At 54.1% G+C, this 14,516-nt stretch overlaps 1 protein-coding gene across 6 annotated transcripts in view; it reads left to right on the top strand.

Moving 5' to 3' along the window:
* The window catches only part of CTIF (cap binding complex dependent translation initiation factor), a 283,936-nt gene that overhangs the window by 178,599 nt on the left and 90,821 nt on the right, over positions 1 to 14,516 (top strand). For 4 of the 6 annotated variants that reach the window (XM_055324229.1, XM_055324227.1, XM_055324224.1 and 1 more), the window contains one exon: positions 13,595 to 14,087. In XM_055324229.1, the coding sequence (XP_055180204.1) occupies positions 13,595 to 14,087 (493 nt within the window). The remainder of the gene's footprint in view (positions 1 to 13,594; positions 14,088 to 14,516) is intronic. The other 2 variants (XM_055324228.1, XM_055324226.1) reach the window with 1 other exon arrangement.

Below are 14,516 nucleotides of genomic sequence, written 5' to 3'. Positions count from 1 at the left end.
ATGATTCTTGCCTGAAACAATTATCATTGTGATGTTTGCCAAATGATTTCCTAATTCCATCATTCTTCCTCACTTTACTGGTTGACTTCTGTGGTCGGGGTGGGGGGAGTCTCTGATTTTTAAACTCACTACTCTGGGGCTCCTGGGGGCTCAGTTGGTCAAGCGTCTGCCTTGGGCTCTGGTCATGATCCCCGTGTTCCGTGCTCAAGCCCCGCATAGGGGTCCCTGTGCCACGTAGAGTCTGCTTCTCCCTCTCCCTCTACCTACACTCTCTCTCTCTCTCTCAAATAAATAAATAGAATCTTTTTTAAAAAAATAAACAAAAAACAGACTTGCTACTCTAAACCTCAAGATGCCCTGCCTTTGGGAGCTAGGGGAAGTCAGGCCTCATCAGCCGCCTGGCTGTCCTGCATGTGTGAACCCAATGCCGGTGGAGAGGTATTTAATGTGAAAGCCGTCAGCACCCTGTTACCAATACCTAGTGCTCTGGAACATTCTGGCCCAAGAACCCATCTGTGGGGCAGCTGTGTCCCGGCCCAGCTGGTGGGGGTTGGGGACGGTGTCTAGCGGCCTTCCCTGTCCCATAAGGTCTGACTTGTCAGTCCTTCCGGCCCCATAGCTGAGAACTGGGGCTGGAGCGAGGCCCTCCTCTGGGGACCTCCATGGCACACCCCACACTCCGTCTCCTTCCAGGACAGAGAGACAGCCCTTCGGGGACAGAGCAGACCCTGGGTAACAAGGTGTGAGGGAGGATGAGGCCCCAGAAGGGCGGCCTGGGGAGTGGGGCAGGTGGTCCGGCCAGGAGTGTCCCCCACCCAGAGCCCTGCGCAGCCCTGCTTCTTGTGGGAGAGCAACTCCCCCCCTTCTCACCTCCCTGCACCTCCCTGTACCTCCCTGCACCTTCCCCACCTCCCTGCACCTTCCCCACCTCCCTCCACCTCCCTGTACCTCCCTCTACCTCCCTGCACCTCCCTGTACCTCCCTGCACCTCCCTCCACCTCCCTGCACCTACTTCCACCTCCCTGTACCTTTCCCACCTCCCTCCACCTTCCCAACCTCCCCGCACCTCCCTGTACCTCCCTGCACCTCCCTCCACCTCCCTCCCTGGGCCCCCTCCTAGGGTGGGCTGAGGCAGAGTGAAGGGGGGGCAGGAAGGACAGCCAGCAAGGTCTATCACCCAGCCCTGTGGACCTGCCTCTCCGCTCAGCCTCTCTCCTGTGTGTCCCAGTCCCACTCGATTGATAAAACAAATGAGGGGTGGGGAGGTGTGACTTGTGTGAGACTACCTAGCTAGGTGTGGGTGAAATCAGAGGACGCCCAGTGGGCCCTGTTCCCAGCCTGTGTGTCGCTGCATCATGCTGCCTCCCCACGTGAGGACTCCTGATACCCAGGGGGCCTCCTGGAGGAGGTGCTGAGGGCAGAACAGGCAGCTTAGGGAGAGGAGGTCTCCACAGCTTTTGGTCAGTGATTGGACACTTCCTGTGAGGGGGAGCTCACTAAATCTCCAGGCAGCCCCTGTCACTGTGGGGCAGCTTTCCGCGCAAGGAAATGTGTCCGTTAGGAGTGCTCAGGCCATATCTCTGGGCTTCCGTCCCCCTTGGTTCAGAAAGGCTCAGCAGTTGCTCACACCTGAGGTTTAGAAAGTCTTAGGAGACCCTCTGTGCCTCCCCCTCCCTCTGTCCCACCTACTGCAGTTCGAGGGCGGTTTCACGGCCCCCGTGGATGTGGAGACGTGGCCCTGATGGACGACTGGTTCCTGAGTGTGCTCCAAAATCGGCACATGGGGTGACCGAGGGCCTGTGGGGCCAGCTGTGGTGGGTGCTGACAGCCAGGTGTTCACCAGGGAGTAAACGAGCCATTGGAGGTGGCCTCTAAGCCTGCAGGTCCCCCGTCAGGCAGTATTTCTCTTGGGAGGTGACCGTGTGAGTATTCGGTAGTCAAGGAGTCCATCCTGCGAGGTCAGTTCGGGGATGAGTCCTTAGAGCCAGAATTGGCGCAAAAGCCAGAGGCTGGACATCTTAGGGCTCCTGACACTTGGCATGGCGCACATCCTCGGCTCTCCCACCTGCGCCACGATGTGCTCACCTTCATCCCCTCCTCCAAGTACCTGACGGATTCCTGCTGTGCTTGGAAAACCCACAGCATGTGGTCCTCCCCAGCAAACACCAATATATGCCCTCTACACCCTCGGCTCCTTTACAACTCCGAGCACCCAGGAGAGGGGGACTCTGTGCCCACCTTACACATGAAGCACAGGCCCAGAGAGGGGAAGGTACTTGCCCCGTGCTGTGCAGCCGTGAGCAGAGCCAGGATCTGAACCCGGGCATCTGGCTCCTTGGTCCACTTTGAACAACAGCAACAGGTTGCCTCTTGGGAAATGCCCCGAGAGTCTGCGTTGAGCGCTGTCCGTGGCCAGGCTGTGAGGGGCCGTGAAAGAGGGGACACAGGGTACCAGCCCACACCCCTCGCTCGGCCTCCTCTGCTCGTCCAGAACAGTGGGCAGGAGCCAGCAAACTCTGCAGCCTCCAAAAGGGTGGCTGGGGCAGGTTCTGCTTCCCAGCGCGGCGTCATGGGCCCAGCCTGTTTGGCGGCAGGTAGTTAGAGCCGGAGGCCTGAAGGGCGCGGTTGGGGCTCGACCAGCGTTCCTGCCTGACATGCCAGCCTCTGAGGGCACGCCCGGGGTCCACAGGCCCGCCTGCAGGACGGAGGGGCGAGGGCCTTCTCCTGGAAACTCTCCGCCGGGACAGCCGCGTGCTCTTCCCATGACATCACGCTGCCTACGAACATCTGAGGCCAAGGATTCTTGGAATGCCTGATTCACGCTGGAACAAAAATAATACCTCGCATTTATAATGTGCTTTTTGTTCTCCAAATGCTCTCCTGGCCTTGATGGTGCTGAAATTTCTGACCAGCCTGGGGCCCCGGGCAGGAATGCAGAGGAGGTGGAGTTTGAGGATTCCCATTCTGCAGGTGGGAACAGTGAGCCCTGAGGAGTCTGGGCTGGGCACGGCTGGCCAAGGGCCCTGGATTCCCGGGGTGTTGGCAGCAGCACCTCAGAAATGCCTGTGCAGTTAGGTGAGACTCAGGGGCCCCTGCTGCTATCCCCCAGGGAAAGCCACTTCTCTGTGGCTTTCTGGGCTGCCCCAAGATGGAAGAAGGTGGCAAGAGCCTGCAGCTCCTGCTTCCCTCCCTGGGCACAGCCATGAAGTGGGCTCCATGGCCCCCGCCCCGGAATGGGCAGACCGGTGGGGGAAAGGACTGTTCCCAGCTCGCATGGAAACCCGAGGGCCACACGTGGCTTCTGTGGTTTTCCCCAGACGCGCTGGAGCCAAGGCTGGAAGCCGGATTTCCAAACCTCGACTCGGGCCCCATCCAGAGCCCTCCCAGGCTCTCCCCTCCCACGGGCCTCAGCTTCCCTGTTCCCAGTGGCCTCGGCTCGGCCTTTGGCATCTGCTTCTGCATATCTAGCCTGTGTCCACCTTGTGCTGCCAGCCCTCCCCCCCTCCCCCCACTCTGGCCTTGGCCAACACTGGAGAGCCTCTGGATTTGCATTTGGATTTCAGGGGCTCAGCAGGGACTCAGGCTGCCCCCGGCCCTCAGGACCCTCCACCAAGCCTCAAAACTGTGAGGCCAGAGAGCGTGGTCAGGGAGGGCACACATGCTGAGACCAGACCGCCTAGATTTATACCCAGGCTCTACCTCTTGCGAGCCATGTGTGGCCTTGGACAGGTTCTTGCCTTTTCTGTGCCTCCTGACCTCTCTGTAAAAGGGGGTTAATGGTAGTGCCTCCCTCTTTGGGGGCAGCGGAAGTCGTGCCCAGTGCACAGCTGGTGCTTCATATGTGTTGGCATGTTTTTATTACCATTACTCTGTGTCCTTGTCACCGCACCGTCCCCTGTGTCAGAGCGTCTGCGGGCAGCGAGGGCCGCAGTGGGTTCGACCTTCACCGGCCCATCCTGAAACTCTCAGTAGTGTTGGAACGAGAGGCCTGCATTGTCCTGTTGCACAGGGTCCCACATGTTATGAGTCTGTCCTGCGTCTGTGACCTGGCTGCCACAGAGCTGGTGCTACTCTCTGTTTCCTTTCCTTCGTGACTCTTGTCCCTGGTTGCAGCCAAATAACCTGTTTCTGTGGTTTATGGATCAGTGACTGTCTCTGCACATGGAGCCTAAGTGCTACAGGGGCATAGCCATGGGTCAGAGTCATCACCAAGCCCCCAGGCCGTGGCATGCATGGGGGGGGGCCTTCCTGGAGGCATGCATGAGTGCCCAGCTCCAGCCAGACCCCGAGGGATGGACAGAGAGAGTTCCACCCCATCCAAAGGAAGGGGATGCTTCCAAGCCCTGCAAAAAGAACACATGAGGCTGTGCAGGGGTGTAGACGGGGGATCAGGCCATAATGCCATCAAGAGTCAGAAGGACAGGGAAGAGGCCTTAGGGAGCTGGGGAAGGCTGCTGGGCAGGGCCTTGGGGCAATGATGGGATCAGGAGATGCATTTGGCTGCTCCTGGGGGACAGTGCAACCATTGTCACCCATAGCCCCGGCTCCCCTGGTGCTCCAGGAGCTCTGCCCAGGGCGGGCAAGCCCACTGACACCTCTGATCACCCCACACTCACAGCACGATCTCAGAACATGTTTAATTCATGAGGTGATAGGGCCCCCCCGGGTGGTTCAGCGGTTGAGCATCTGCCTTTGGCCCAGGGTGTGACCCCAGAGTCCTGGGATCGAGTCCCATGTCGGGCTCCTGGCATGGAGCCTGCTTCTCCCTCTGCCTGTGTCTCTGCCTCTCTCTGTGTCTCATGAATAAATAAGATCTTTTAAAAAAAAATTAATGAAGCAGCCTTCCCTCCCATCATGGTTTGCTCATGCGTTCTATGATTAGAAGAGTCTCTTCTCTGCCTTTGGGGGCAGGGGGTAGAGGCACCACTCGGACCCTCTTGTTTCCACCCCAGAGCATCCCGTGAGCCACATAAAAGTCAGGTTTCTGGCTTTCGATTCGTGGCAGTGGCCAACCGGCCTTCTGACGCAAACCTTTGCCTTGGCTGGCCGAGGCGTCAGTCCTGAATTATTTTCTTCCCAACTGTGCGCACAAGGAGAGTCCCACAGGTGTGGGAGCGGGGGAGCCTGGAGCCTGGCTGGCCGTCCGAAGCAGCGGGACTGTTCCCGAAGCACACAGGCGCCGTCCCCCAGGGACCGCCAGAGGCCCGATGTGGGCACAGCCAGCCGACGCCGCCAGGACATTGGCGGTGGCCCTTGTGACCACGGGGAATGTGGTTGCATGAGCTGCAGTGGCATCCCGGTTCTCTGAACAGAGAACCTGCAAACAGGCACCTGCAAAATCCCCTCATCTCGCATCTCGGGCAGTCCCTGAGCGTGGAGACAGATGGACTCCTGGAACAGGTCTCATCACTAGCTACTTGGGCAGCCTCTCTGATGTGGCTCAGTCACCTGTGCCACTGTCACATACGTCACTCCACAAGCATCACAGCCACCCCTGAGACAGGGCCACACAGCTGGAGACAGACACGGAGCCACATGCCCGTGGGGGACCTCGAAACAGACCCAGGGGATTTCCATCACCTCCTCCAGCCCCGAGCACACAGTAGGTGCTCAGTGAACACTGGCCACCAGGACCCTGTGCCTCTGCCAAGCCAGTGGCACGTTGCCCTGGGGTGGCTCCCTGAACCTCCCACTTTCCCTGCTGAAGCATACCCGTCTTCATGCAAACAGGAGCAGGCGTGTGTGTGGCCGGGACCCTGGTTCCCAGGTGCCACCTGCCCGCGCTGAGCTGGGCGGCCCGGAGCTGCCGAGGAGCCCCGGGGACACACAGCCTGTCACGCTCTGGCGCTGCCCCCGGGCTGGGGCGGGGAAGGTGGCACCCCGCACAGGGCGTGTGTAGGTGGGCAGGAGTAGAGGCGCCTCGGCTAGTAATGAGCAATCATCACTTTCTCTGACGGCAAGAAATATGAGCCCCTGCATAGTTTTAAAACCACTTGCCCTAGGAATTTTGCTTTCAGAAATTTTTAAGCAGACCTACAAATTATGTGGTAAAGTGTCCGACATGGAGAGAACCATAATAAGTCAGTGGCCCTCGGAATATCTCATTGGGAACAATTATGAAATAAAAAATGAACAGAGAGACGTTTGTCTGCATTCTGACTGCTGTTAGAATCATTTTTTTAAAACAAAATCTGAATTTATTCTCTCTACACCCACCTCCCAAAATGCAGCTGTGGTGTGGGGAACTTTTCTTTTTCTTTTTCTTTTTTCTTTTTTTAATAAAAGAGCACAATCTTAGAGTGAAACAAGACATCTGATTTCAGAACCCAAAGAAGAAAGAATAAACTAAATGAGTGAAAAAAGCATGGAAAAAGCATACTGACAATTTCCATTCTCCCAAAAAAAAAAAAAAATACAAAATACAAAAAAACAAGGCATTATTTCCCTAACAGCAGGTGTTGCCAGTAGCACAAGTGGAATATTAATCTAATCTCCTGAGCCATTCCTCTCCCCTCTACCACCAGCACCAAAGGAAACTTCCCTAGAGAGATTAGAGCATAATAAGCAGACAGGGAAATGGATTTTTGCCTTTTTGTTTTACTCTATCTATCTATCTATCTAATTTTTGCTCGCGAGGCTGCAAAATGGCCTGTCTACTGTGTTTCCAGAACCTGGCCCCACACATCCGTACATCAGAGACCAAGTGCTTCCTTGCCTGGCCACGGGAGCAACTCCTCCACAGCCAGGCCAAACCTAAACCCACAGGTTTCATGGTAAGCAGCCAGCTGGCCCCTAAAGAGAGGTATTGATGAAACCCAGGACCAACAAACACAGAGGAGAGAGGAGCTGGTTTTGGCTGGCGCAGCTGGCAACCGCTGACAAATATTTGTGAATGGCCAGAGCAGGGAAGCCTGGGTCTCCAAGGTGGGGGCCTGAGGCCCAGCTCCCCCCACCCCCCGTCTCCTTTGATGGCAAGGGCCCTCTCGGCCCTTTCCCAGGCCCAGGACGTGGGCCTCGTGTGGCCATGACCACAGCAGATCTCAGTGGTAACTCGGCCCTTCTGTCCTAAAGGGCTGGATCGGAGGGCAAACGGGCGGCAGTCAGGAGGTGGGTGCTGGGTGCTGGGACTCGCCGACAGGCTGGGCACACTCTGGAGAGCATGTGGGACATCACCTCATGGAGCCTCAGTTAACTTACTTGTAAAATGGGAAGAAAGCTCCTTGACCAGCCTGCACACGGAGACCGGTCCCAACAATCAGTGGCCCTGAAAGCTGATCCGAGCCTTGAAGAGGAAAGAAGAAAAGGGAAAGAGAAAGGCTTCATGCCTGTTGCCTCCAGTGGCAACTGGCAACTGGCTCTTCCATGCCGCCCCTCCCAAGGGATCAACCAGCCGTCCAGCCCCTGTCAGCCCTCTTCCTTTTGACTCCGATATCTTGACTGCCCAGTTAGGAGGGGGCCCTTAAGGATGGACTCCCAAAGCTCCACTCCTGCTTGTGGACAGCACTCCGTGTGTGCAAAGGGGCTGCCACCAGACCAAATGGGTCTGAGCACACCCTGCCTCAGCGCCCGGCCACCTGGGCATTCTTGGTCATTGCTGGCTGGCTCCGAGGGCCAGCAAGAGCAGCAGAATGTCTGCAAGACTGAGCTGAATTCTTGCTGAGCCCTTGACCCCCAACCGTGTAGAAATTCCCTCCTTCCTCCCCCAGGTGGAAAGAAGTTTTGTTTTGCTTTGTTTGGGGGGGGGAGGGGGGAGGCGCCCCCCCCCCCCAAGAGGGAGGATGTTGGGCAGAGACAGGGAAATCCCTGATATAGCAAATGGGAAGCCAGACAGTTTCAAGACAAATGCTGGGAAGGCCTTGGTCAGCCATCCTTTGGGGGCATTCCTTGAGCCATAGTTGCAAATTTTCTAAATAAGGATGGGAAAAGTCATGAGAATCAAACATTATCTGCCAGGGAATTTCCAAGGTTCTTCTCTTAAAAATTACTCATACTCAGAACAAAGAGAACGGTAGGAGAAAGGGCAAATTATGAAAGTCATTGAACACTAAAAGCAGGGGGAGGGTTCCGGTCTCCATCCTGCGTGTACCTGAGGAGCTGGAGGGCTGTGGAATTCCTCCTGGATCTCCCCGTGGAGGTGGGTCTGTGCTTCGCAGGTGACTCGAGTCTCAGGCATCTGGACCTAGGTCTGGGCAGTGTGAAAGCCAGTTGGTGATCCTGGAAAGAAGCTGACCCAGTGACTCACTTGGCGGACAAGGCCCAGTGCTTCCTGGGCGCCTGTGCGCGTGATCCCTGCCCCGCACCATGAATGCAAACTGACCATCTTCCAGAACTTACAGCCTTGGTCCTTTGATGGTCTCTGTTTTTAGGATGAATCCACTGGGCAATAAAATGGAGAGTTTTAGGCAGGCCAGCAGAGCCAAGGGGTGTTAGGTGGCAGGGCTGCCTCTTCCACGCAGGTGTCAGGGCAACATGACTCTTTGCACCAGCGATGCACGTCAGACCCAATGAGATGGAACCTGGACACCCAACGATGAGAACTACCACGCAGGCCTCAGGAGAAGGACCCGGGGCGCATCCCAGCAGCCTGGCTCAGTTCAACGCACCAGGCTTCTGCGGATGTTTCTATAATGACTCTGAAGTTGTTAAAATAAATACAGGCAACTAGGAACCCTGAACATTCTATATAACAGCAAACACAAGAGGACTCCGAAAGCCGGGGAGAAGCAGGCGGGCTGGAGACCGCGGCACCCGAGGAATGACACAGTGGTAACTTGCTGCAGTTTTCTGGCCGGCTGCACAGACCCCAGGCTTGGAGCTAAGGAAGCCAGCAATCCAGAAACGCCGCTCGGCCGAGGGAGACCAAACAGCCCCGACGAACTCCTGCCATGTAGCCAAAGGGCCGGGAAAGAAGGACCTGCTGCTTCGCAAGGCAGAAAACTCTTGGATGAGGCAAAGCTCCCAGAAAAAAAGAAATAAAAAAGCAGGCTCGGGCCTGACCCACACAAGCAAAGGCCAAGGAAGGAGCCAAAAGTTCACACTCACCGGGCTGGGAGGGGGCGTCCAAGGCTCCAGGAGGGTGGTGTCAGAGAGGCTGAGTGAGGAGTGGGCACGCGCTCCTGTGGGGTGCCGAGCACTGCCCCCATGTCTGTGGAGGCTGCCCGGGGAGCCTAGAATCCCACTGCCACCCGCAGGGTCAAGGCTCCCTGCCCCCAGTGATGTCAGTAGGGGCCACGTGGGGAGGAGCAGTGTGTACCCTTCCGCCCCTGCCAGGGAGGCGTCAGTGTGGAGGCCCAGAATCCTCCCTGCTCACCAGCAAAGAGGAGCCGCTTGGGGTGTCAGAGAAGGCCCAGGAGGGGACCCAACCTCTACTCCGAGCCGTGGCAGCCCTCTCTGCTCCTGGGGCAAGGTCAGAGGAAGCCAGCTCAAACAGTTCCAAGGCTCTGGACTTAAGTCCACACTCACATAACATAATACCCAGAATGTCCAGGTTTCAACCAAAAATCTCTTAGTCATGTTGACCCCCAGAAAGATCTTGACAGAATGAAAAAACACAATCGATCCCAATACCCAGATGACAGAAATGTTAGAATTATCAGACAAAAGACTGTAAAGCAGCCAGCAGAAAAATGTCGCGCGAAGAACAATTAGGAACATGCTTGACCAAAGGAAACGTTAGGCCTTGGCAAAGAAATAGAAGCTATAACAAAATTACCAAATGAAACTTAATAGTTGCAAACTCAATGCATGGGCTCAAGGGCAGTAGGGACCGGGAAGAACCAGCACTGTGCAAGCAAGGCAAATGATCCGATCTGAGCCACACCGAGAAAATGGGCAGAAAAAGAGCAAAGTGAACAAACTTCTGGGACCTGGGAATCCGTAATAGCCTCCCTAACATCCGTGTTCTCAGAATCCATTCAGTAGAAGGAGGGAAAGGATGGGTTTGGAGTTACCCAGAGAAATGATGACTACAAGCAGCTTGTGCATTGCTGGTGGGAATATAACCTCTCTGGAAAATAGTTCAACGGTTTGGGCTTTTTTTTTTTTTCTCTCTCTAAATAAGCGACTACCCTGGAGCGCCTGGGTGGCTCAGTTGGTTGAACAGCAGACTCCTGGTTTCAGCTCAGGTCATAATCTCGGAGTTGGAGAGGCTCCACACTCAGCTAGGAGTCAGCTTGGATTCTCTCGCTCCCTCTACCCATCCTCCTGCACATGCTCACTCTCTCTCTCTCTCTCAAATAAAATCTTAAAAAAAAAAAAAGATATTTATTTATTTATTTATTTATTTATTAATGAGAGACACAAGAGAGAGGCAGAGACACAAGGCAGAGAGAGAAGCAGGCTCCCTGCAGGGAGCCCAACGTGAGACTCGATCCCAGGACCCCAGAATCACACCCTGAGCTGAAGGCAAACACTCTACCGCTGAGCCACCCAGGTGCCCCTAAATAAAATCTTTTGTAAATTTTTTTAAAAAATAAGCAACTACTCTGTGACCCAGCAATGGCACCCCCCAGAGAAATGAAAACTTATGTGCACATGAAAATCTGCACACAAATGTGCCTAGCAGCTTTGTACATGGGAGCCAATACCTGGAAACAACCCAGATGCCTTGCAGCGGGTAAACACTTAAACTCACAGATGCATCCACAAGGGAACACAACTCAGCCGTAAAAAGCAGCAAACTATGGAACATGCAAACCACATCCTCCCCCTCAAACTGGGAGGGGATGCCTCTCCAGGGAATGATGCTGAGTGAAAAAGCCAATCCCCCCAGGCTACATACTGTGTGATTCCATTTATATAACTTTCTAGAGCTGACAAATTGTAGAAATGAAGACTGGATTAGTTATGGCCTGGGGGGCTCAAGAGGAGGGGCTAGAAGGGGAATGGACACCTCTACAGGGGCAACAGAAAGGCATCCTAGGAGCCATGGGAAGGTTCTGTACCCTAGTCAATGTCAAGATCCCATTATGGTCTTGTACCTCAGTCCTGCAAGATATCACTGTGGAGGAAACCAGGTACAGGATGCAAAAGATCTGTGTTATTTCTTAACAAATGCATGTGAATCTGTAATTGTCTCATAATAAAAAGTTCAGAAAAACAAATTCATGTCCAGGGCACCTGGATGGCTCAGTTGGTAAGCATCAGACTCGATTTCCGCTCAGGTCATGACCTCAAATCATGAGATCCAGCCCCCCCGCCCCCCGTGGGTCTCTGTGCTAGACGTGGAGACTGCGTGAAAGCTCGTGCACTCTCTCTCTCTCTCTCTGCCCCTCCACCCCTAAAAAAGAAAAAGAAAGAGAAGTTCACATTCACTTAGAAAACACAAATTAAAAAAAAAGAAAAATCTTCATCCCATCCCAGAGATAACCACCATTAGTATTTTGGTGTGTCTGCTTCCATATTTTTCTATGCACATAAATATTTGCCTTGAAAAATAGCACCATGCTACACATTCTACAACACATGTTTTCTTCCATCAACAGAGTGAAGTCTTTTTTTTTTAATATTTTATTTATTTATTTGAGACAGAGAGAGAGAAAAAAAAGAGAGAGAGAGCATGAGCAGAGGGGAGGGGCAAAGGGAGAGGCCTGCTCCCTGAGGAGCAGGGATCCCGACTTCGGGCTCCATCCCGGGACCCCAGGTTCATGACCTGAGCCAAAAGCAGACTCTTAGCCGACTGAGTCACCCAGGTGCCCCAATCAGAGTGAAGTCTTATCCTGTGTTCTTAATGTTCGACATTCAATTTCCCGCAGTTAAACAGTGCCGTGGCGAGCGTCCTTGTACCTACATCCCTTTTTTATTTTTATTTTTTTGATTATTTCCTTTGGCTAAATTGCCACAAGTGGAATTACAAGTTCCAGTGGTTTACACATTCTAAAGGCTCTTATGACAAATCGTCAAATTCCCTCCAGAAACACACTGATTTCTGCTTCTAAGATACACTGGGTTGTTGTTACCATTTGTGTGGAAACAAAAGGCTATACTCCTGTCTCTCACTTAACAACTTTAATTACCACCTGAAAACGCTGCCAGTAGGGAAAGCTTTTCAATGGAAAAAAAAATCGTTTTCATTCATTTTAATGGGAAAGTGGTATGTTTAACCTCAACCCCAGGTGCCTCCAGATTTTCAGATACAAAATATCGGGTGATCGGATCGTCGTTGAAACAGTTTACATAATAATGGGCTTAAAGTAAATTAATACCTTTTTGTACAGAAAATGCGTTGCGATGAAGGTCTGTTGTGCCCATCGAAGAGATGGGTCACAGACGAGGGTGTAGTCCTCATTCTTTAGAAGGTAGTCTTCTTCCTGCAAGCTTGCTTTACTGACGATGCAACGTCAGTTGAGGGGCTTGCAGTCGTCCTGTTCTACTTCTTCACTTCCCATAAAGTCATGACATGGAAAACACTGGAAGGGTATACATGCAAGGACATCCGGAGACGGAAGCAGCCTTGGTACACAGACTGGAGGGTCCCCAGGATGCCCCCTCCCATCCCTTGCTTGCCTTCAGTGCACACATCAAAACGTTTGGGGTTCATCCCATGTGCACACCTCAGTTTTGTTCCACGTGATATTATCTACCTTAGCAAATAGTGTGTCCAGTAGATCAGTGAGTCAAGTGTCACTTTTGTATGAGTTGGCTCGGACTCCCGTAACAAAATAACCGATGACAGGGTTGGCTAAACAACGGAAATTTTGTTTCTGAGAATTCTAGAGCTGAAAGTCCAAAGTCAAGGTAGCTGCAGGATTAGTTTCTTCCGAGGCGTCTCTCCCTTGTAGATGGCTGTCTTCTTGCCACATCCTCGCATGGTCTTTCTTCTGTATGCCTGCAACCCTGGTGTCTGTGTCTACATTTCCTCTTGTTGTAAGGATGCCACCAGTCAGATTGGATTGGTGCCCACCGTCGTGGCCTAAGGGATTAATTTAATCCCCTCTTTAAAGACCCTATCTTCAAATCCAGTCACATTCTGAGGTCGTAGGGATTGGGGCTTCAACATATGAATTGAAGGGGATGGGGACGCAAAATTCGGCCCATAACAACCTCTCCTTGCGTATTTTGTCAGTGGGCTTAGGGGGTGGAAATGTCAATATACCCCCAAAAATGATTGCTTAACAAATGATAGAACTTTACAAGAGCCATTATGGTGAAAATTCATTAATAGGATATTTGTTACCAGAAGCAGGTCTGAGTGTACATCTTTGCTGGAACATGTGCCTGGAATATGTTTGGAAGATGCCCCCACAAGGGTAACCATTGCTTCCAGAGTAGCTGCAGGGTGGCTGTGGCCCAAGTCAGAAGGATCTACTCCTCTACGGCTCGTTTTAACTCTGCTCCCCACACATGTGCTGACGTGTGTTCCAATAAGGGAATAAAATAATACTTTAACGCAAGGACCCATTTGAAGCCCTCTGTAATCCCAGGGACCTGCTGTATCTGCAGGCCCTACAGAGCCTGGCACAGAGGAGGTGCTCAGTAAGGGAGCTGAAGGAATGAACGGATGAACGACTGACTCAGTGAACCGCTCTCCTAGCGCTTCGCCCGGGGACCCTGAGCAGTCCTCCCAGTGACCCTGTCTCTCTCCTTTGGTTTGCAGACGGCAGCAGAGACCTCCAGGAGGGAACAAGCCCCAGCAGCACAGTGACCACCAGCCGGGCAGTGCCAAACACAACAGGGACCACCAGAAATCCTACCAGGGGGGCTCGGTACCCCACTCCTCAGGAAGGCCCACCCATCACGGCTACAGCCAGAACCGGCGCTGGCACCATAGCAACATGAAGCACCCACCGGGCGACAAGGGGGAGGCAGGCGCCCACCGCAATGCCAAAGAGACCGTGCCCATGGAGAGCCCCAAACTTGAGGACGCCCTGGGGGACACCGGGCACGGCGGCCTTGAGCCCCCCCGCAGCCCTGATGCCCCCACCTCAGGGGCTCCTGAAAGGCTGCCCCCGCAGCAGCCAGGGGGTCCGGAGGCTGAGACAAAGCGTAAAGACAGTATTATTCCCGAGCGCATCGGGGAGCGGCCCAAAATTACCCTGCTCCAGTCTTCCAAAGACAGGCTGCGGCGAAGGCTGAAAGAAAAGGTACCGGTAATTGAATTTTTGTTGTTCTCTTGCACCAGGGAGGACGGCACGAGGTAGGCACTTCGGTGGGTGGGCTCGGGTTTGAGGTGGCCCATCACTGCCGGAGGGACACTCGGCCACTCGGCGGCAGGCCCAGGCCAGCTCTGCGTGAACCCCTCGAGCACCTCCCATGGCTTTCTAGATCCCACGGGAGGCCCAGGTGGGCACCAGCCCCAGCCTGAGAAGGAAGTAGGGAGGCAGGTGCATATGCCAGAGGAGGATGGGACGGGTGCGGGGAAGGCCTGGCTCTCTCTCCAGCCTTCTGTGCGGTCAGACACTCACTGCCCTGGTAGTGCAAACGGGGCATTTGGGGGAACCTCAGAGTTGGTACAAGGTGGACCAATGCTTCTCCCCCAGGTTAAGTGCCAGCCTGCTGCGGTCCCCGCCTGGGTGGAG

Source organism: Nyctereutes procyonoides, unplaced genomic scaffold (assembly GCF_905146905.1).
Source record: "Nyctereutes procyonoides isolate TBG_1078 unplaced genomic scaffold, NYPRO_anot_genome, whole genome shotgun sequence".
NCBI classification, from domain to species: Eukaryota; Metazoa; Chordata; class Mammalia; order Carnivora; family Canidae; genus Nyctereutes; species Nyctereutes procyonoides.
Note: the sequence above shows the minus strand (reverse complement) of the source record. Positions and strands in the feature narration are given on the sequence as shown.